The sequence below is a fragment of the Tenrec ecaudatus genome, chromosome 9 (assembly GCF_050624435.1).
Source record: "Tenrec ecaudatus isolate mTenEca1 chromosome 9, mTenEca1.hap1, whole genome shotgun sequence".
In the NCBI taxonomy this organism is placed as follows: domain Eukaryota; kingdom Metazoa; phylum Chordata; class Mammalia; order Afrosoricida; family Tenrecidae; genus Tenrec; species Tenrec ecaudatus.
In genome coordinates this window covers 127,207,408-127,227,644 of record NC_134538.1, presented here as the reverse complement: position 1 = coordinate 127,227,644, position 20,237 = coordinate 127,207,408, and the positions used below count along the sequence as shown (strand labels likewise).

The following is a 20,237-nucleotide window of genomic DNA, read 5'->3' as shown; positions in this document are numbered from 1 at the left end:
CCATCTATAGGCAATTGGACATCCCCTTACAGAAGGCTCACAAGGAAGAGACAAGCCAGTCAGGGTGCAGTATAGCACTGATGAAACATACAACTTTCATCTAGTTCTTTTTTTTTCTTCAACCATTTTACTGGGTGCTCCTACAACTCTTATCACAATACATACATGCATCCATTGTGTCAGCACATTTACACATTTGTTGCCATCATCATTCTCATAATGTTTGCCTTCTACTTGAGTCCTTGGTATTAGCTCCTCATTTTTCCCCTCCCTCCCCACTCCTCCCTCATGAACCCTTGATAGTTTATAAATTATCATTATTTTTGTCATGTCTTCCACTGTCTGACATCTCCCTTCATCCACTTTTCTGTTGTGTTGTCTGTCCCTCAGGGAGGCAGTTATATGCAGATCCTTGAATCAGTTCCCCCTTTCTACCCCACCTACCCTCCACCCTCCCAGTATCGCCTCTCTCACCACTGGTTCTGAGTGGTTCATCTGTCCTGGATTAAAAATATGGAACACTTCACGAATTTGCGTGTCATCCTTGCACAGGGGCCAAGCTAATCTTCTCTGTATTGTTCCAATCTTACTAAACGTGCTGCCAAAATGAGCGCTCCTCTAGTTCTTTAACGCTTCCTCCCCCCACTATCATGATCCAAATTCTACCTTACAAATCTGGCTAGACCAGAGCGTGTACACTGGTACAGATAGGAACTGGAAACTCAGGGAATCCAGGACAGATAAACCACTCTGGACCAATAATAAGAGTAGCAATACCAGGAGGGTAAGAGGAAGTTTTGGGGAGAAAGGGGAATCTATCACAATGATCTACATATAACCCCCTCCCTAGGGGACAGACAATAGAAAAGTGGGTGAAGGGAGACATCAGTCAATGGAAGACATGAAAAAATAACAATAATTTATAAACTATCAAGGGTTTGTAAGGGAGGGAGCGTGGGAGAGGGAGGGGGGAAATGAAGAGCTGATACCAAGGGCTCAAGTAGAAAGGAAATGTTTTGAAAATGATGAAGGAAAATGTGCTTGACACAATGGATGGACGGATGGATTGTGATAAGAGCTGTATGAGCCCCCAATAAAATCATTTAAAAAATATTTAGTGATGAAGATAAAAAATTCTCACAACTGGACCAATAGACAACATTGTGATAAATGGGGAAGATTGAGGTTGCCCAGGATTTCATCTCACTTAGACATACAATCAGTGCTCGTGGAAGTGGCCATCAAGAAATCAAACAGCACACTGCATGACAAAAGGAAACTGCACAGGACCTCTGTCAGGTGTTCAGAAGAAAAGATGCCATGCCTAGGACCCAAACCTTGTTATTTCAATCTCCTTATATGCATGTGAAGGCAGACCAATGAATTAGGGAGACCAACGTAGAATTGATGACTTTGAATTATTTAGTATTTGTGAATTATGGTATTGGTGAAGAACATTTAATGTACCAGAAGAATGAATAAATCTGTCTTAAAATAAGTCCAGTACAGGAGGTAGGTAAAAGGAAACAGAGGAAACATCTAGGAAGTAAAGCTATGGAGAGAGGTATAAACATAGGTGGGTACATATGTAAATATATTAATTCATAAACAAAGAAGGTATTGGCCTGTGTACCTATATTTATATGGTAATACATTGAGGTAGTGGGCAGACTTTGGGTCTCTGCTCAAGCCCTCCCTCAACGCAAGAACACATTGTTCTAACAACCTGGGATTCTGTGATGCTCACCCTCCTGGCACAATCGATGAAGACAAAATGGGTGCACAAGTAAATGTGGTGAAGAAAACTGATGGTGCCCGTTATCAAAAGATATAGCATCTGGGGTCTTAAAGACCTGAAGTTAAACAAGTGGCTATCTAGCACATAAGCAACTAGCCCACATGGAAGAAGCATATCAGCTTGTGCGATCATGACGTATCAATGGGATCAGGTACCAGGCATCAGAAGACCCCCAAACAAATAAACAAACAAACCATATTATTGAGAACCAGGGGAGTTAGAGTGGAGACCCAAAGCCCGTCTGTAGACAATGGAACATCCCCTAACAGAAAGCTCTCACAGCAGAGATGAGTCAATAAAGGCTCAGTATAGCACCAATGAATCACACAATATTCCTCTGGTTCCTTGAGGCTTCCTCACTTCCCCCACCCCCCACTATCATGACCCCAGCCCTGTCTTTCAGCTCTGGCTAGACCGGAGCATGTACACTGGTAGAGATAAGAGCTCACAACACACGGAATTCATGTCAGAGAAACCCCTCAGGAACAGAAATGGGATTATTGATACCAGGAGGGTAGGGGGAAGGTGGGGAGAGAGGGGAGGAAAGGAGAAGGGATTGCAATGATCTACACAAAACAAAACCACACACATACACACATACCCCTAGGGGGAGGAACAACAGAAAATGTGGGGGAAGGGAGATAGCAGTTGCTGTAGGATGTGAAAATAATAATAATTTATAATTTATCAAGGGGTAACTAGGGTGGTGGGGAGGGGGAAAAGGAGCTGATACCAAGGGCTCAAATAGAAAGTAAATGCTTAGAAAAAATGATGGCAATATATGTACAAATATGCGTGATATAATTGATGTATGGATTGTTATAAGAGTTGTAAGAACCCCAATAAAATGATCTTAAAATTTTTTTTAATTTTTAAAAAGTAAGAAAGAACCACCAGAGGAGCTTGCACAAGAACCCAGCCTGAAGCGTGGAGAGAGCAGAAGGACCAGCAGCCACAGCACTGAAAGCCTGAAACAGAGCAGAGGAGCAGCGCACAGACCGTGAAACCATGAAACAGAGTGTGCCTCTTGGCCATGGAGATGTAAGACAGGGACCACATGGCTGAGATGCCAAGGACTCTGTAAAATAGACAGTATATAAGAGGAAGACGCTCAGTGAGATGGATCAACACAATGGTTGCAGCAAAGTGCTCAGACATAGCAATGATTGTGAGCATAGCACAGGACTGGGCAATGTTTTGTTCTGTTGGGTCGTTAAGAATTGGCACCAACTCAACAGTAATGAACCATAACAACATTCCAATACTCACTGCCATAGAGGCAAGTCAACTGCCCCTATCGATTTCTGAGACTGTAACTCTTTGAGGGAGTAGAAAACCTCGTCTTTCTTCCATGGAGCAGCTGGTGGTTTCAAACTGCTGACCTTGTGGTTAGCAGCCAATCACATAGCCCACTACACCACCAGGGCTCCAAGGAACCTGAGAGCAGAAACGGTAGAAACATGGACCTTGCTCAAGAGCCAATAAAGAGAGATAGCATTCATCTAAAGTAGTGCTTTAAATTTGGACTTCTAGCCTCTTAAACTGCTTGTTAAAGCCATTTACTTGTAGTGTCTCAGTCGCAGAAATCCTGTACCAGGTTATTATGAGTCAGAGTCAACTTGATGGCAGTGGATTTGATTTGGGGGCTGGGTTACTACTAAAAGGATGAAATAAGTCATGTCACAGCTAATTCAATTATACATGTAATTTATGTGTACGTGAAATTTTAAAATATAAGTTATGCTTATTTACAAAATAGAACTCTAGCTTTTTCCAAATTCTTTTTGGACCCATATTGCATTAAATATAATTCATTCATTTATCTGTCAAACAACAAATATTTATTGAGTGGCTGTTCTGTCATAGATTCATTATAAGTCCTAGGTAAAATAGTGCGCTTTCATTTGGATGAGAGTGAAATTATTAAGCAAATCATTGCAAAACTCGTGGTGCATTTTGAAACGGAAACAATGCTAGAGAAAAACAGGCACGATTAGAGAATATGGCACGTGGGAGTAGTTTAGAGTAGGAAATCAAGAGCTTTCTCTCTGAGGAAGTGATGCTAAGTTGAATCACAGCCAGACAGGATGGGAGGGAAAAGAACATTTTTAATCTACATAAGAAGTTGGCAATTTGGGCGACTGAAAAATGACAACAGTGGCCGAGGTTGAAAAAAACAACAATGAGAATGGGGCCCGAGGAGGCTGGAGTGTTGGGCCAGTGGGTATCCAGCAGGACTTTGGAAGCCTTTATCCAAGTGTAATCATAAGCTCCTGAAGAGTTTGAAAGAGGAACCACAAGTAAGGGTCTTTGTTGAGTGGTGAAGAAGAGACAGGAAGAGCTAAGAGCAGAAGAAGCCGCCATTGTGAGAGATGGTAGAGAGCCAGGCTGAGGGGTGAGAATCAGTAGGAAGACGAGGGGTGGCTTCCAGAGAGACCTTGGCTGTAGGTCCAGGAGAACTTGCCGATGGACTGGCTGGGATGTGGAAAGAGTTTGCAGGAGGAAGTAGAGTTTCCAGGGGTTATGTTCTTGATTGAAATGAAAAAAGACTAGGGATGAAGTAGACGGCGGGAGAAGAGATGAAGAGTTCAGAATTAGTTCATAATTCGGCGTGTCACATTTGAGATGTTGGGTAGGCGGTTAAAGGCCGGTGCTGGAAACAGCAGGTCAGGTATTAAAAATATCCATGTTGCTGGAACTGTCAGATGGAAAGCTCGGGAGCCAATGGGTTGATGCTAAGGGGATGAGGCAGGGGCACAGTTCAGGTAAGACCGTGAGAAGGGTGGCACAATTTGAAGGACATACTCAATGTCATTGAATTGTCTGTGCATAAATGGTTGAGCCCCTGTGTGCTCCGGTGTTGTTTCAGCACCAACACAAACACTAAAATAAAATAAATTGAAAATAAATCAAGACACACGTTACTGGAAGCCCGGGACTCTTGTTTAAAGTAAGACCATAGAAGGAGAGAAAAGGAGAAAGACCAAGACAGAAAGTTGGGAGAGGTTTAAAAAGAGAGAGAGAGAGTTCGAGGAAGACTTGGCAAGGATGTAGGAGGTGAGAAACTCAGTGAAATGTGGTAAAATGCCACCAGCATTTTGAGAAGACAGGATTTCAGGAAGAAGTAGTCAGCAGCGCCTGATGCTCAGAGGTTCAGTAAGATGAGAAGTTGGCTTTAGCAACATGGGACTGATTGCTCTTGGCAGTGGTGGGGACAGAAATTAGTATGCAAATAGAAGCCAGCTCCCTGGAGTTGGGAAAGCTTTCCTAAGAAGGACCTTTATCAACCAGATTTAATCCCTACACCACTCCTTTGCACCCAAGGACTGCCCCCCCCCCGCCCACCCCGACTCTTCTTGGGTTTCATCTGACCGTGTAATGCTGGTCGGTAAAATGGCAAGGCCCGCTGAGGTTTGTGAAGGGGGAATGTCCAGGGCACGTCTACCACACAATCTCTGCAAACCAGTGAAATTGCTCCACCGACACAAGTGTCACCAGTGCCCTCTTCTCACAAGGAACTGGAGGAAGGAAGCAGTTGGCCTCATCACTTCTGCTGGTCGGAGTCTCAAAGGTCAAGACCACATTGGAGGCTTTGCATTGTTGTAAAAGTTAATGAAAGTTAATTATTAAAGCCGACAGAAAGGTAATTTTCCCACTGCCTTACATAACCTATATATAGACAATCCGATGCATATGGATGCATTCCAGAACCTGTATATCTGAGTGGATGGAGACCGCCTCCCAGAAGCATTGGTGTGCTCTATCTCAAATATCTTCTACTGTTGCCGAAGGGTGTCGCGGAGCACGAATCAGGTAGGAATCAATTTTATGAGCCTTTTGCTCAAACGGGTTTCTATTTGAGAAGCCCTGGTGGCGTGGTGGTTTAAGCACTGGGTCACTCACAGAAAGGTCAGCATTTCAGACCCACCATCCGCTCTTCATAGAAAGATGGCAGTCTGATTCTGGAAAGACATAAAGCCTTGGACACCCTGGGGTGGGGGCAGTTCTACTCTGTCCTATAAGGTTGCTGGGAGCTGGAACCAACTCAACAGCCGTGGGTTTAGGTTTGCGTTTGGTTCCTATCTGTTGAAAACAGTGTACTTTCTGAAATCCACGCCTGTTTAAAATGATTAGTGGGGTCTTCTGTTTATCCCATGAGCATTAGTGTTTTAAACGATTCTACCAACAAAAGGCTACAATCTTACATCTGGAGCACTAACAACGTGAAGTAAATATTTGCACAGTCTTAAGTTTGACAAAATAAACAGTTATAAGGATTGTTAGGCTTAAACAGCTTTCAAGATAAGAGACTTTTGGCCTGATTTATGTATTCAAATGCTTTGAGTTCATCAATCAAACCTGCCTTCATAGTAGATCATGTGTCCTGAAGATAAAGGGGGGGGGGGAAGCAAGCTTTTTGGAAAGGGGAGAGTTTTTCAGGCAAGAAAAATCTTCTACTTGAATAACTTTAGGAAGGCCACCTGCTCCAGAAACGAGGGATTTCCCACCAGATTCCCCTGAAAACTCAGGATTAAGGGATAGGGGAAGGGAAGAAAGGGTGATACAAGCAGAAAATTATGGAGAGGGAAAAGCAAAGAGGAAAACTAGAGAAACAAAAATTGCATTAAAAAATCGTAGTGCACTCTATGCCACCAGTAATATTGGAGCATGCTGGGACCCAGGCCCTTAGACTACCAGTGCAAGCAACCTGGAACCTTGGCAGCACTAAGACAAGACACCACAATGCCCTTTAAATTGTATGTCATGAACAACTTATAAGTCACCGATCAAATAATAATGTTCTTTTCCAAGGTAAATTTGTCGTTCACAGAAACAGTAGTGAAAGTTGACCACGTAGAGCTTATTCCTGCTGAGAAATAATGATGCAACTCTTTGGTGTTCAGAAATAAGTAGTTTGTAGCAGTTTAGTCGCCTGCCTCCTTGGCCTAGATAAAGAATAAGTCAAGGATAGAGATCAATGAACAAAGTGTGAACCTCCTCAATACTCAATAAGAACATGAATCCACAGAGTAAGAATGGATTGTCTAATAAATCAAATAATAACTTAGTGCATCTTCCCTCCACCATGAAGGTCCTTGATTCTCCCAACAATAAGAATATAACTTCCACTGAGCTCTCTTGCACTTTGTGAAGAAATCCAGGAAAGAATAAGTTGACTCACTTCAAACAGATTGAGGTCCAGGTTATGCATGCTTATATATATATTGTGTGTGTGTGTGTGTGTGTGTGTGTTTAAGGTTTCAGTATGGGGTGGGGGATGTTCATTACCAAAGAAAAGGGCACTGGGGCTGTCAGCGGTGAGTCTGTCCTCTTGTCTATTTATCTGAGGAACCAGGACTGATAAGTCCCCCACGGCAATGTGCCAAAACCTAGCAGACAGAAGTAGGTAGTGGAAAGAGTCAGACTCACAGACCTGGCTTCAAGTTCAACTGTGAGACGTAGGAAGGCGATTTTACTTCTCCGGATGCCATGTCTTCATGTGGACAGGCATGATGATAATGCCTACTCCTCTACCTTGTCGGTGTTGACAGGTGCTATCAAGGAGATGTTGACTCATAGCAACCCCAGGAAACAGAGGCCCACAGTCCCTTAGGAGGCCTCTAATTCCAGTCCATGGTGCTTTCTTCCTACGACTTATTAACTCTACCAATCATTTTAGATACTCATCTGCTCTGTGCAGACTTTAAGCTTCAGAAATACACCACTTATTGTTGACCTAGATGGCAGTCCCCAGATTGCAAGTCAGTTCCATTCCTAAGTCTGCTTTTAAGTGAAATGTGTCCATAAGTTGGAGCAGTTAGATATGGTTCATAGCCAACACCAATTAATCAAATGTTTGTCTTAGCATGAAGCATAGAATGTACTTTTCTGAGCATCAAACAAACAAAAAACTACAGTAGCATTTCCAGATGCCCTAAAGCACCTTTGACATATGAATACATTAGGAAGAATAATGATGCTTTAGTGAACATTGCAAGGTAGCTCCCAATTGTTATTATAAACCTGAGTTAGGCTGGAGTTTCTAGAGAAATAGAATAAGTGACCCCAATAGATGTATAGTAAAGAAATTTACAGCCGCAGTGCAGCAGGTCCCTTCTAGCTGAGTCAGATGCTGACTGGAGGTCCTTCCCAGCTCAGGTGGCTGCCAGCACTGCAGAAACAGGAAGCCAGAAGAGGAGGCAGGAGGCAGGAGCACAACACAGGATGATGATAGGCTGGTGGAGGCAGAGTCAAGTGTACCCAACACCAGCAGACAACATGGCAGGGCACCAACCTCAAGCCCCAAGAAATCAGACACAAGATCCAGACCAAGAGGAAATAGAAAGAGAGCCAGTTCTCTTCTGTCTATGGAGATGTAAGAGAGGCCACATCCCCAAGGGGACACCATCAGGCTGTGACCTGCCCCTTACAGGTCTTACTACCTCAACACGGAGAATCCTGACCCGGCCAACTTGACACAAAACTTAACTATCACAAAATCATTGAATGTGCCTCAAATAATTAATGTCTACTGCCAGCGAGGCAATTTTGACCCATCGTGACCCTAGACAGAGTGGACAGGGCATCTTTGTCTGAAGGAGTGACTAGGGGCTTTGAATAGCTGACTTTTCACTTAGCGGTCAAAGGCTTACCTGACAGCACCAGGGCTCCTTCCAAATATTACAGTAGGCTTTATCGGGGTTGGTTTTTAACAACAGGTTATACATGATTTAAATGTTCATAACCCAGGGATTGCCTGTATTGTTGTCCACAGTTTAGTTCATTTCAACAAATTTATTTTTATCACTTAGCATGTTAGAGAAGCCATGCCAGAGGAGAGGGAAAAATGATTATGATTTGGGCCTTACTCTTGGGGAACTCACTCTTACAGGGGAGACAAAATTATAAACAAGACAATACAATGCAACACTAGACAGAAATATGTACAAGGAAATTATTAACTTCATCCAACAGCGGTCACAAAGGCTTTACGGTGCCTTTGTATCTCAGTTCCTGATCAACAACAGGCGACAAATGCTTAATAATAAGCCAAGGCATGAATTCATGGTCAGGGACAGGTGAGTGCTTCCCAGGATTAACTGGAATTTATCGACGGGAGGAGCGGAAAATGGATGGATAAGACAGTGAGTGGCAGCCATGTAAAGTTTGGATATGACGGCCTGTTTGTAAACTATAATTGCGAGAGAGGAGCTGGGGTAAAGTCAGTTACAGAACCAAGCCCACATCCAACTATAAAGGAGCATGTATGCCAGGCTAAGAAGGGGGTATTTTTGCAGGCCTTAGTGAACTACGGAACTTTAGTTACGTTCTGGAAGTTCATAAGATCAGCCTCCCGTTTTAGATAAGTAGATACCTAAAATGTTAGAATATTAAGGGGATGTAAAAGTCTTAGAAATAGAGAGCGGTGGTGACTACAACACTGTGAGTGTAATAATGTCACTGAATTATACCCTTAAATTATTGAAATTTAAATATTTGTTATATGTGTTTTATCACCATACATGTTTATAATTATGTTAAAATAAGCAGGGGTGAACATGAAAAATGGTAAACATGAGCTGAAGTCACAGACAAGTTGGCAGCCATAGAGTCTCCAGACAGGCTTAGTGTACTTTTGTCCTGTAGTTATAAATAGGGTCTAAACTGCTGTTATTAAGGGCCATCAAGTCAGCCTGAACCCCTGCCTGGTCCCGTGCCAAGCTCACACCAGTGTTATGTTTGAGCTTGTTGCTGTTGCCACTGTGCAAATCCACCTCAGTGAGGGGCTTCCTCTTGGTCACTAGCCTTCCACTTTACCAAGCACGACGTCCTTTTCCAGGGACCAGTCTCTCCTGATACTCGCCCAAAGTAGGTGATGAAGTGGCATCGTCCTCATTTCTAAGAAGCAGCTGGATGTACTTTTGCAAGACATATTTGTTGTTCTTCTGGCAGTCCGTGACACATACAACGTTCTTTGCCAACACCATAATTCAAATGCCTCTAGTCTCTTCACTCTTACTGATTCATTGGCCAACTTTCTTTCTTTCTTTTTAATCATTTTATTGGGGGCTCGTACAACTCTTATGACAATCCATACATCCATTCATTGTGTCAAGCACATTTGTACATTTGTTGCCATCATCATTCTCAAAACATTTCCTTTCTACTTGAGCCCTTGCTATCAACTCCTCATTTCCCCCCCTCCCTCCTTGCTCCCCCCTTCCTCGTGAACCCTTGATAATTTATAAATTATTATTATTTTGTCATGTCTTACACTGACCAGTGTCTCTCTTCACCCCCCTTTCTGTTGTCCACCCCCCAGGGAGGAGGTTATATGTAGATCCTTGTAATTGGTTCCCCCTTTCTATCCCACCCTCCCGGTATCGCCACTCTCACCACTGGTCCTGATGGGTTCATCTGTCCTGGATGCCCTGTGTTTCCAATTCCTATCTGTACCAGTGTACATCCTCTGGTCTAGCCAGATTTGTAAGGTAGAATTGGGATCATGACAGTGGGCAGGAGGAAACATTTAGGAACTAGAGGAAAGTTGTATGTTTCATCGTTGCTATCACTGCACCCTGACTGGCTCGTCTCCTCCCTGTGACCCTTCTGTAAGGGGATGTCCAGTTGCCTACAGATGGGCTTTGGGTCTCCACTCTGCACTCCCCCTCATTCACAATGCTATGATTTTTTGTTCTTTGATGCCTGATACCTGATCCTATTGACACCTTGTGATCACACAGGCTGGTGGCCTTACATACCTTCTATTCAGTCTTGACAGGAGCCTGCAGGGAGGGTAATGGCACCTTGTTTTACCATCAGGAGAACTTAGGCTTGAATTGCTTGCCCATGGCAATACACTTAAGCAGTGGCAAAGCAAGGACTAGAAAGTAGCCAATTCCACGTAACTGCCAAATTCTCCCTCCATTCTCTGCACCTTCTAACTAAAATAGATCTGAGTTTGTTTTCCATCTTACGGAAATGGAAATAGTAATAGAATTGATTTTAAAAATCAATATCGGAATTAATATTAAATTAACAACAAGTTAAATGCCTAGGAGATGTCATATGACAGTAAGTCACACAGACTTCTTGTATTAGCAATGCCAGACATACTTTATGTCCCTGCCCACAGTGGGCATGAACAGAGTTGTGTAGAGTATCTATGTTATCTCGTGGGGTAGGGGGAATTCGGATCTTTTCCTTTAGCTTCCTTGCCTTGGGACTCTGTGACAGCTGCCTCCACATCCTTAGGGTCCTCGGTGCTGCTCCACCACTTACAAACCCTTCCTACCCCTCAGCTTATCCCCTCTCTCTGCAGAAAGACTCTGGCTTCCAACGTTTCCTGGAAGCATTTATGAGGACACTGATAGAACTCTCAGGATTATGACTACCCCGAGCCCAAACCACTGTCATGGAATCGGCATCAGTCCAAGCAACATGATGTGATGCCGCTAGAATGGCTCCAGGGCTGCCATCTTTACAGAGGCTGAGCACCAGCCGTCCCCTCTACAGTGCCTCTCAGTGGGTTTGACCGGCTTACCGTTGGGCGTTTTCAGGTTCTAAATGATTGTGAATGCATTCATTTCTTCCAAAGAAATCCTCAGCTCAAGTATACATCTAGGATGCAGACTTCCTAATCAATTACCATGCCGTCTTTCAGGTGTGACGCAAGCCCACAGGAACCGCAGCATTTAAAAATCATTGCTTGCCCCAATCCTTGGCTCCTTCTGACCAATGTTCGTCAGTATCAGCCCTGAGACTCAACCCACCACTCAGTTACTCCTAATCACCAGCCCCGCTTCTGAGGTCCAGCAAAGGAGTCATGTTTGCAGCAGATTCTCAACGCGGCGGTGTGGTATTTTCAGCCACTCTTCTACAAAATGCTTCCTTAACTTGAATACCCAATTAGCCAGCACTGCGGCATAGAGGCCACCTGGAACCGGGGGAAGGCTGGGAAAGGCCTTTCTCCACACGGCTGGCTTCTCGTTTGAAACTTCCATTAATAAATGACAAAGGCTGAGATCACTGAAGAGCATCTGGGTTCACGGTAGTTGTTTCCCAAGAGAAAGACTAGAACACTGACCAGATCAATGTCAAGGAGCAGAAAGGTTTGGCTAGGAGACAGACACCTCTCAGTGGGGTGAGGCCGCCAGAGTGGAGATGCTCAGGTGGACTGGAGACTGGGCTTGAACTTCTGACTGAAGATGAGTGGGACTTGGGATGGATGGTCCTGACATGACCATCCCTAGAAATCTAAAAGTTATTGGAATCGTTAAGTTGAGAAAGTCACATTTCAGATATTAATCTCAGGATTAAATTTCAGCTCAGAAGAAGAAAAAAATAAACCAGACATAATAAGTAAACCAGAGTACAGACATATATATGCATATATATATGTATATGTATGCATGTTCATATACACATACACACATTAATTCATTAAAGCCTCAAAATAGAAAGAACACACCATAGGAAATGAAGTAGCAGTGGAAATGTCGAAAAATAAGAACACAGATGGGCTTCTCCATTTTCCTGAGTCAATTTCAATTCCCCCCCACCCCCAAATCACTAGCACTCTTAGGATACCGCAGAGACACTTAAATGGAGAAGATAAAATTGCATTTTTTTAAAGCACATATTAGCAAGGATGTAACAATTGAAACTAGAATTGCAATTGTAGAAACAAGTGCATGCATTCCAAGAGTTTCTGAGGGGAAAAGGCAACTTGTTCAGGTGAAAAATAAATTTAGCAAAATCTCTTTCCATTCCTAACTGCAGTAGGTCATCTTCAGGCATCTCAGGAATGATGGGATGGAGAGGGGCGCCGACTTATGGCGGCATCTGGAGCATCTCTTCAACAGAGGTGCCAAGAGAGCCGGCAGTTTGGGGCTCACTTGTGACACGCGAAATACGAGGCAGCACATGGTAGGAGCATGAATGGGAGTCAAGGAAAAAGAAAGCAAAAAGACTGGAGTGTGCCCTTCCAGCTCTCTCTCTCCAAATTCTGGAAAGATTTCTTAAATTGCCCCAATGCCTGCCCTTTGGGTCCCTTTTTTTTAAACATTGCTTGGATGCCTTCACACACACACACACACACACACACACACACACCCCACACCACCCCACCCAAATGCACTGCCATCAAATAGAGACCAGCTCATTGGGTTGCTGGAGGGCACAGCAGAACTGCCCCGTGGGTTTCCAAGGCTGTAAATCTTTACAGGGACAGCCACGCCTTTCTTCCACGGAGCCGCTGCTGGTTCCAACTACTGACCTTGTGGTAGTTGCAGGCCAGCCCTCAAAACCATCGGGCTTCCTGCTTGCGGGTTAGGAGGGGGCTTGGCCAGGTCCCTGTTGGGATGGGGAGAGCTCAGGCCTTGCCTCAGTTGGAAGCATGAGAGGCTCACTACAGAGCTAAGTTCTGGTTAGGAATGAATGACGTTGTTCTTTCTGCCATCCCTGTCAACGGTAAACCATTAACCAAGACGTAGCAGAGAAAACACACACACTAGCAAAAAGAAGAAAAAGAAATGCCATCGGGGTCTTTTATTCCTAACAGAATGGATGAGTTTGTGTAAAGTCACTGGTGAAAAAAGCAACAAGCAAACTCTTCTTGGTGTTGCTCAGGGCAACATCTGGGAGAAATCAAAATACTTGGTGCTCCTGTCTTCTTCCCCTGAGGTTGACTAGGTTGGAGGAGTCACAGGACGAAAAGTGACCTTGAAAGACACTCTGAAGAAACTTTGCCAGAGATCTAAAATGTCAGGAGTCATTGACATGAGTTGGATCTTATGTTAATGCCTCAACTATATTGCTGTTAGTTGGCAAAAAAAAAAAAAAAAAAAGACAGAGGGGAGAGGAGCCCGAAAAATCCCAGCCATTCATAAAAGTGGGCAAACCAAGTCCACATCATAAACAAGTTCTCTGACAATGAGAAGGGCTATATTGTTATTAGCGACCACTGAGTCAGCTCCAATCCACAGCCTAACAGAACGAAACGCCATCCTACAATGTCCTGCGCTTGAGCCCATTGCTGCAGCCACTGTGCCAGTCCCTCTCCTTGAGGACCCTCCTCTTTCTCGCTGGCTCATCGCTGAACGTGATGTCCTTCTCCAGGGAGTGGCCTCTACTGACAGCATGTTCAAATACGTAAGATGAAGTCTTGCCCTCCTTGCTTCTAAGAGCGCTGTGGTCATACTTCTTGTGAAGCAGATTGGTTTGTCCTTTCACTATTCTTCTCCAGCATGGTTCAAATCCCTCCATTCTTCTTCTCACAGCATAGGACACCTGGAACTTGGGGTGGGAGGGTGAAGGGGTAGATATGGTGGGCAGGGTGAGCAAGCAGCTGGGGGCGGGGAGGGTGTTGAGACTGCTCTGAAAGAACAATCAGTCCCTGTGAATCCAGGCGTCATAACAAAGTTCAGAAGGAGTCATCTTCTGAAGGTCAAGCCAGAGAGCGGTGCGCATGCAGAGGAAGTTAGGGGAGGCTGGGGAATGGAATTGGGGAGTGAGGTAGGTGGTCAGAGAGAGGTCAGGTAGAGCCAGCAGCGGGAAGCAGCCCCGGCTTCCTAGCTGTCATGGTCAACTCTGCAAACAGACTAAAAGTCCCTTGATCCCTGAGAAAGCTCCGAGTGGCGAGCGGCAATCTGGTATGAGATAATCTAACAACTGTGATTGAAGTCTGGCATTACGGGTGGTAGTCAGGAACCAAGATTTCTTTTTTTAAACCTAACAGCTGGCACTTTATAGCATACTTAATCTTACCTGGTGGCATAGTGTGTTACATGTTGGGCTACTCCCTGCAAGGCCAGCAGTCTGACGCCACCAGGTGCTCCCAGGGAGAACAATGCACCTTTCTACTCCTGTCGAGAGTCGCGGTCCTGGAAACGCACAGCGACATTCTACCCTGTCCTGCCCCAGATAGAGACGGTCGCTTTGCATCAGCATGGACTCGACGGCAGTGAGCTGGGTTTTCGTGAACAGTTCGTATGTTTCTCGTGCCAGCTCATATGGGTCACTAGAGAAACCACGTGCTTATAGAAGACATCCGAAAGGAAGTCTGAAAATGACAACTGTTGGTCGTGTGAAAGATTGCTTGGCTCTGATGGGAGGAGCGGGCTGCTGGAGTGTGGAAGAGTTTTCTCATTTGTAAGAAGAGGAATAATAGTCAATGCCCCCTACATTGTGATGCCTGAAGAATCATGTACATGAAAATGATTGTAATGTTTTGTAAAAATGGTGGTTTGAGTATCATAGGAACAGAACTGAGAATGGTTAAAGTTAAACATGTTGAGAAGACAAATGTTAACAGTTCAAGCTCACGACTGACTCCAGTGCACAATACTTTGAAAACATTCTCATTTACTCTTTACAATCATCTTGAAACTTGGGTATTATGATTCCAATTATCCCAGTTGAGGCTCAGAAGGCTTACGTCCCTGGCATATGACTCTTGTGAAAAGACCTCATCACGGGTGTCCAGCCAAGAGTTGTGGGAGGGCCACGGACAGTATCAGTACAGCATTGGGAGTGGTTGGCAAAGGGGCCCAGGAACTTTGGCTCTCTGAGCATCTTCCGCAGTGTCTCCCCCTCCTAAAGAGAGACTTCCCTTTCTGGAACGGAGGTGACTTGCTCTGGTCCTCGCATTGCGTTTGAAGTCCCTGTAGACTCCATGTGTTCATTTCACCCCAGAGCTGGTTCAGCGTCAACCTGGGCCATTTATTTCAGAACATAGTATTCGATTTAAAGCTATTTGTTCTCAAAATTTCTTTTCTATCTGTACTCATCAGGATTAACATTCCTGACACACATCCCTCGCCCCACCCCCGCTGCTGCCACCCCTCTTCCAAATTTTCTTTTGGGGAAAAAAGGTTCATATTTGGCTCTGAGGTCGCCAATGACGCGGTGCTGTGCACGTGAACATTTGTACTTAACCTTTTTGTTCGTTACAAACCCTCCCAATGTGGTTAGGCATGTTTCCATTTCAGAAAGCTTAGAGTTGGTCAGAGCGTACATTGCAAGATCTAGTCTCTAGCGTTGCTTTTTCGAAGTAATAAGAAGTTGTCTGGCAGAAGCACAATAATATAAAAAAGATCTCATCCAGAATGTGTTAAGTAACCAAGTAATATCTACTTCCTAGCATAAAGTTTCCTCCACGAAACGCTGTACACAGTAAGCGAAGATCCTACACGGGCAACAGCTTTGCGTTTCTAGAGTGAAAACACTTCACAAGAAATGACAAAGCTGCCCGTCATCGTCGCCACAGCCCACTTTGACACACAGCGACCCCATGGAGAACAGAACTGCCCCACCGGGTTTCCAGGGCTCTGATCTCAATGGGAGCCAGACATGGGGTCCTTCTGGAGAGCCTCGGGTGGGCTCGTGAGGCCCCTCTCCCAGGCAGCAGCCCTGTGTTAGCACTTCTGCTCCCAGGCCTCCTTCTTCCAAGGATCTGACAAGCACATTAGAACGGGCAGCTGTTCTGCTCAGCTGCCAAACTGTGGGGACTCTTCTAGGAAAAGGCAAAAAACTCAACAGTAAATGCCTTTTTGTGATAAGAAGAACTCCCTTTACAAGTCAAAAAGTGACTCACCGGTTAGTCAACTGAGTCCATGTATTATTCCTTCCTGAAAATCTTTCTATTAAAAAAAAAGAAAAAGAAAGAAATGTCAAATAAAATAAACCCTCCCGTTTGCTTTTGCAAAGGAGTTCCGTCCAGGTCATTGGAGTGAAAAAGTGATCCCGCTGTGGCAAAACACAATCCAGGTCCCTTAATCCGTCCTCTTTTGATCTCCAAAGGTAGTAACATTCAGTTCGGAGCTCACTCATCTGTAAATTGCATCACATTATCTCCAAGCGATTTAAGAAGCCAGCTCTGTTTGGTTTCAGGCATTTTAACCTGCCAAAGGCAAGAAGAGGGACTACTCACAATCTTCCCACTTGCCACTGCCACCAGAGGAAGCAAACATGATCGAACCCATTGGCAATCAATACATTGTGTCCAGGCCGGTGTACTCTAAAAATACATTTGGAGGAGAGCATAAGAAGAAACACAGGCATCATAAGACATTTCTGGAACATCTCAAAGACTCTTGTCGGTAAGGCACTTTTTAAAAAGATACTAACCTCGGGAGACACGAAGCAGTCTCCTAGCTTTGCACGCTCCTGAGCTCGCCCTCTTGGCTCGAGCCCCCAGCCTACACACTGCACTGGTTTCACACAGCGTCTTTTCCACTTGCCTTTCCAAGCCTCCCACTCCCTGCCACAGTGGGGAAGCCCTTCCACCCAGAAAGTCTAAGCGCTGGGACAGAGGCAGCTCTTGCACGGAGATGTCGCACAGTGTAAACTGTGTCTGACAAATGAGCTCTTTGACAGCAGAAGGCAAGCAGAACTTTCCTTATTTATTTATTTTTTATTTTTTTAGAACTTTCCTTTAAAAAAAAAAAATCCCCTGGTGGTGGCCAGGGAGGGATTGAATTCAGGAGGTGTTAGTGGGAGTGACAATGTCAATTACGTATTCATATTAAGATGCAAGAGTGTTTCTGCGCACCACACTCTTATAATGCTACAGAACATCTATATCAGAGTTTGCACAGGGGCTTCAAACAGTCCACGGAAAACCAGAATTTCAGGACAGTGGAATTTTTCCCTGAACTGTTCAAACAAAGCCGCTGCACTGAACCCTTTCCCCAGGCAGGCCCCTTCCGGTTTCCCACCCACCCGTAGGGCGCTAGCTGCGTGTCACTTAGTCGACTGATGTGTGGTTTTTCAATATTTCAGCTGCTCCTCCCAGAAGGCCAAGAGAATCGCCCTCTCTTTGTTTCCCATCGCATCGTGGTTGCCGGCATACAGGATAAAGGAATGGCTACTCAGTGACATTGTTTCTGGGATCAGTACAGGTCTGGTGGCTGTACTGCAAGGTAACTTTTTATAAAGTATTATGACGCTGTAAGCCACAGACCATAAAATTCACCCTTTTAAAGAGTGTTGATTGGGTATGTTCATAAGGTTATGCAAGTATCACTACCATCAAACATTTTCATGACCCTTCGCCCCAAACTCGGATGCATTAGCAGTCACTCCCCCCCTCCCCCCAGTTTTACGCCCCCTTTTGTGGCTTGTTGTGGTCTTAGGGATTCACTCGTTCTGCCCGTTCCCTCTATGCGGATTTTCTGTTGGGTTTCTTTCTCCTGGGCCGTTCATTGGCAGCGTCTACCCGTACTGCCCTCCTTTGTGTGGACACTTAATATTTTGTTAAAGGGATGCTGCTTATTCATGCATCAATCGATGGATGGTTTTCCAATCATTTGTGAGTTTCTGCTGGCTCGTGTGGAGCTTTTTAAGGAGCTAACAAACCTTTTCCTGGGGGCTGCGATGTTGGCCATCCCCACCAGCAGTAAATGAGTTCTAATTTCTCCACATCCTCGCAAATACTTGTCATACTTGGCCTTGTTATTAAGAGCCATCCTCCTAGGACCTAGTGGGACGCCCAAATGACACTAGGCTTTGGGCTGCTCACCACAAGGTAGGTGGTTCAAATCCACCAGGCTTTCTGCAAGAGGAAGATGTGGCTTCTTGCTCCCTTAAAGACTGAGCTCAGGAATCCTGTGTAGGGTGGATGTGAGTTAGAATCAACTCCATGACAGTGGGTTTGGGTTGAGGGTTGGAGTCGAGAGATATTTCATTGTGATGTTTTATTTCTATTTCCCTAAGGAATAATGGTGTTGTTTGCCTATCTATTGCCAAGCTGTAAACATTCTTTATCAAAATTGATTTGCAAGTATTTTCTCCCACGCTGTGGGTGATTTTTCTACCTTCTTGACAGTTCCCTGAGGTATAGTTGCTGTACATTGGGCAGCGATTCACGTGGTCAGCAGTTTGAAGCCACCAGCGGTGCCACAGGAGAAAGACGGGGCTGTGCCCGCGTGTAAACAGCTAGTCTCAGAAGCCCACAGGGCTCCCTGTGAGGCAGCACTGACTCAATGGCAGTGAGTGTGGGTTGGTTTGGACAGTGCCCTTTGGGGTGCCTATGTTTTTAACTTTGATGAAGCCCAGTTGATCTATTTTGTTCTTTGGTTGTGCATGGTTTAGCTGGCAAATTAAGAAGCCATTGCTTACTTCGAAGTCACATGGACTTATATCTATATTTTCTTCTAAGGGTTTTCTTGTTCTTGTTCCCGCCTTTATGCCTTTGATCCATTTTGGGGGTAACAAGACACCAAGTACTTCCGGCCGATCTTGAAGACATAAAGAACCTGAAGAGGCCTTCTCCAATACTCCTTGCTTGTGTCACGACAGGTCTAGCGTTTGCGCTGCTGGTCACCATCCCCCCCAGCTATGGATTGTATGCGGCCTTTTTCCCGGTCATAGTCTACTTCTTCTTGGGCACTTCTCGGCATATCTCTGTGGGTAAGTGAGTTATTGGGCTGAACGAAGCTCACCGTGATTTTTCTTGACGAAGTCCATCAGTCACTAATTGGACACAGCCCAGGGGGAGAGTCCTACATTTCCTGTAGGAATTAGGACTGGGGTCTGGGGAATGGGGCAGAGGGGTATCCTCACATTATGGCTGAAAGACAATTAGCCTTCAACAAAGCGTAGATTGACCGCGTTTATCCTTGGATGCTACTTAGGTCCATTTCCAGTTCTGAGTATGATGGTGGGAGCGGTCGTTGTGAAAGTGGTCCCAGACACCGGTGGGGAGGCTCTGATGAGCGCGAATAACTCGGAGAGTAATGGGATAGCACCGGACGACCAGCAGAAGGTGATGGTGGCTGCAACAGTGACGATCCTTTCTGGAATCATCCAGGTGCGCTCCTTCTCGCGAAACCGGGCTTTCCGGGCTGCTTGTCCTGACGGGTACACCTTTGCCTAGGGTTTCTCTCCCTCCTGCCAGACCTCCCGCACTCTCTTTTGCTGGTTGGTTTCCCTCCTTTGCACTGCCATGGAGCCAACGCTGTCCCATAGCGACCCCCCTGCAGTGTCCCAGCCCGCACTAGCCAAAGCATTTAAGGAGGTTGCTCTGACCACCACAGGTTCCACCCCGCCCTCCAGGGTCTCTATGAGGTGGAATCAGCTGGATGGCAGTGGATTAAAATGAAGTGGCTTCCAAACACTAGTGGGAAAATTCCAGCATCTCTTTGTTCCATTTTTCCATGAACTTTTTCTGAAGGCCCCCTTGTGTAGGCGATTCGTAGTGACAGCGGCAGCTTTGAATACTTTTCTCTAATCCTTTAGAGACTGTGACTGAAATGAAAGGGGTGGATAGGTTGCACTTGGAAATGTGCACATCAAAGACGTAGGGGAAGCGGGCAAGGGCAGCGGAGGGACCTACCACTTGACTCCCAAGCCATACAGACACTTCAGTGTGGCCTAGTTTGTGGCTAGTGATATGCTTGTATAAGAGTTTTAAAAACCCAATAAGATATTATTGTAT

General features: G+C 45.1%; 1 protein-coding gene and 1 non-coding gene across 2 annotated transcripts in view; one reads left to right on the top strand and one right to left on the bottom strand.

Annotated features, from left to right (window-relative positions):
- Nucleotides 1–507: 507 nt before the first annotated feature.
- On the bottom strand, nt 508–614 carry LOC142457484 (U6 spliceosomal RNA). Its single transcript, XR_012786212.1, has one exon. It is a non-coding gene; the product is annotated as a U6 spliceosomal RNA (small nuclear RNA).
- Nucleotides 615–16,768: 16,154 nt separating this feature from the next.
- The window catches only part of SLC26A3 (solute carrier family 26 member 3), a 32,009-nt gene continuing 28,540 nt past the window's right edge, over nt 16,769–20,237 (top strand). The window contains exons 1-4 of the mRNA XM_075557668.1: nt 16,769–16,899; nt 17,582–17,721; nt 19,100–19,210; nt 19,435–19,610. Of these exons, the coding sequence (XP_075413783.1) occupies nt 16,769–16,899; nt 17,582–17,721; nt 19,100–19,210; nt 19,435–19,610 (558 nt within the window). The remainder of the gene's footprint in view (nt 16,900–17,581; nt 17,722–19,099; nt 19,211–19,434; nt 19,611–20,237) is intronic.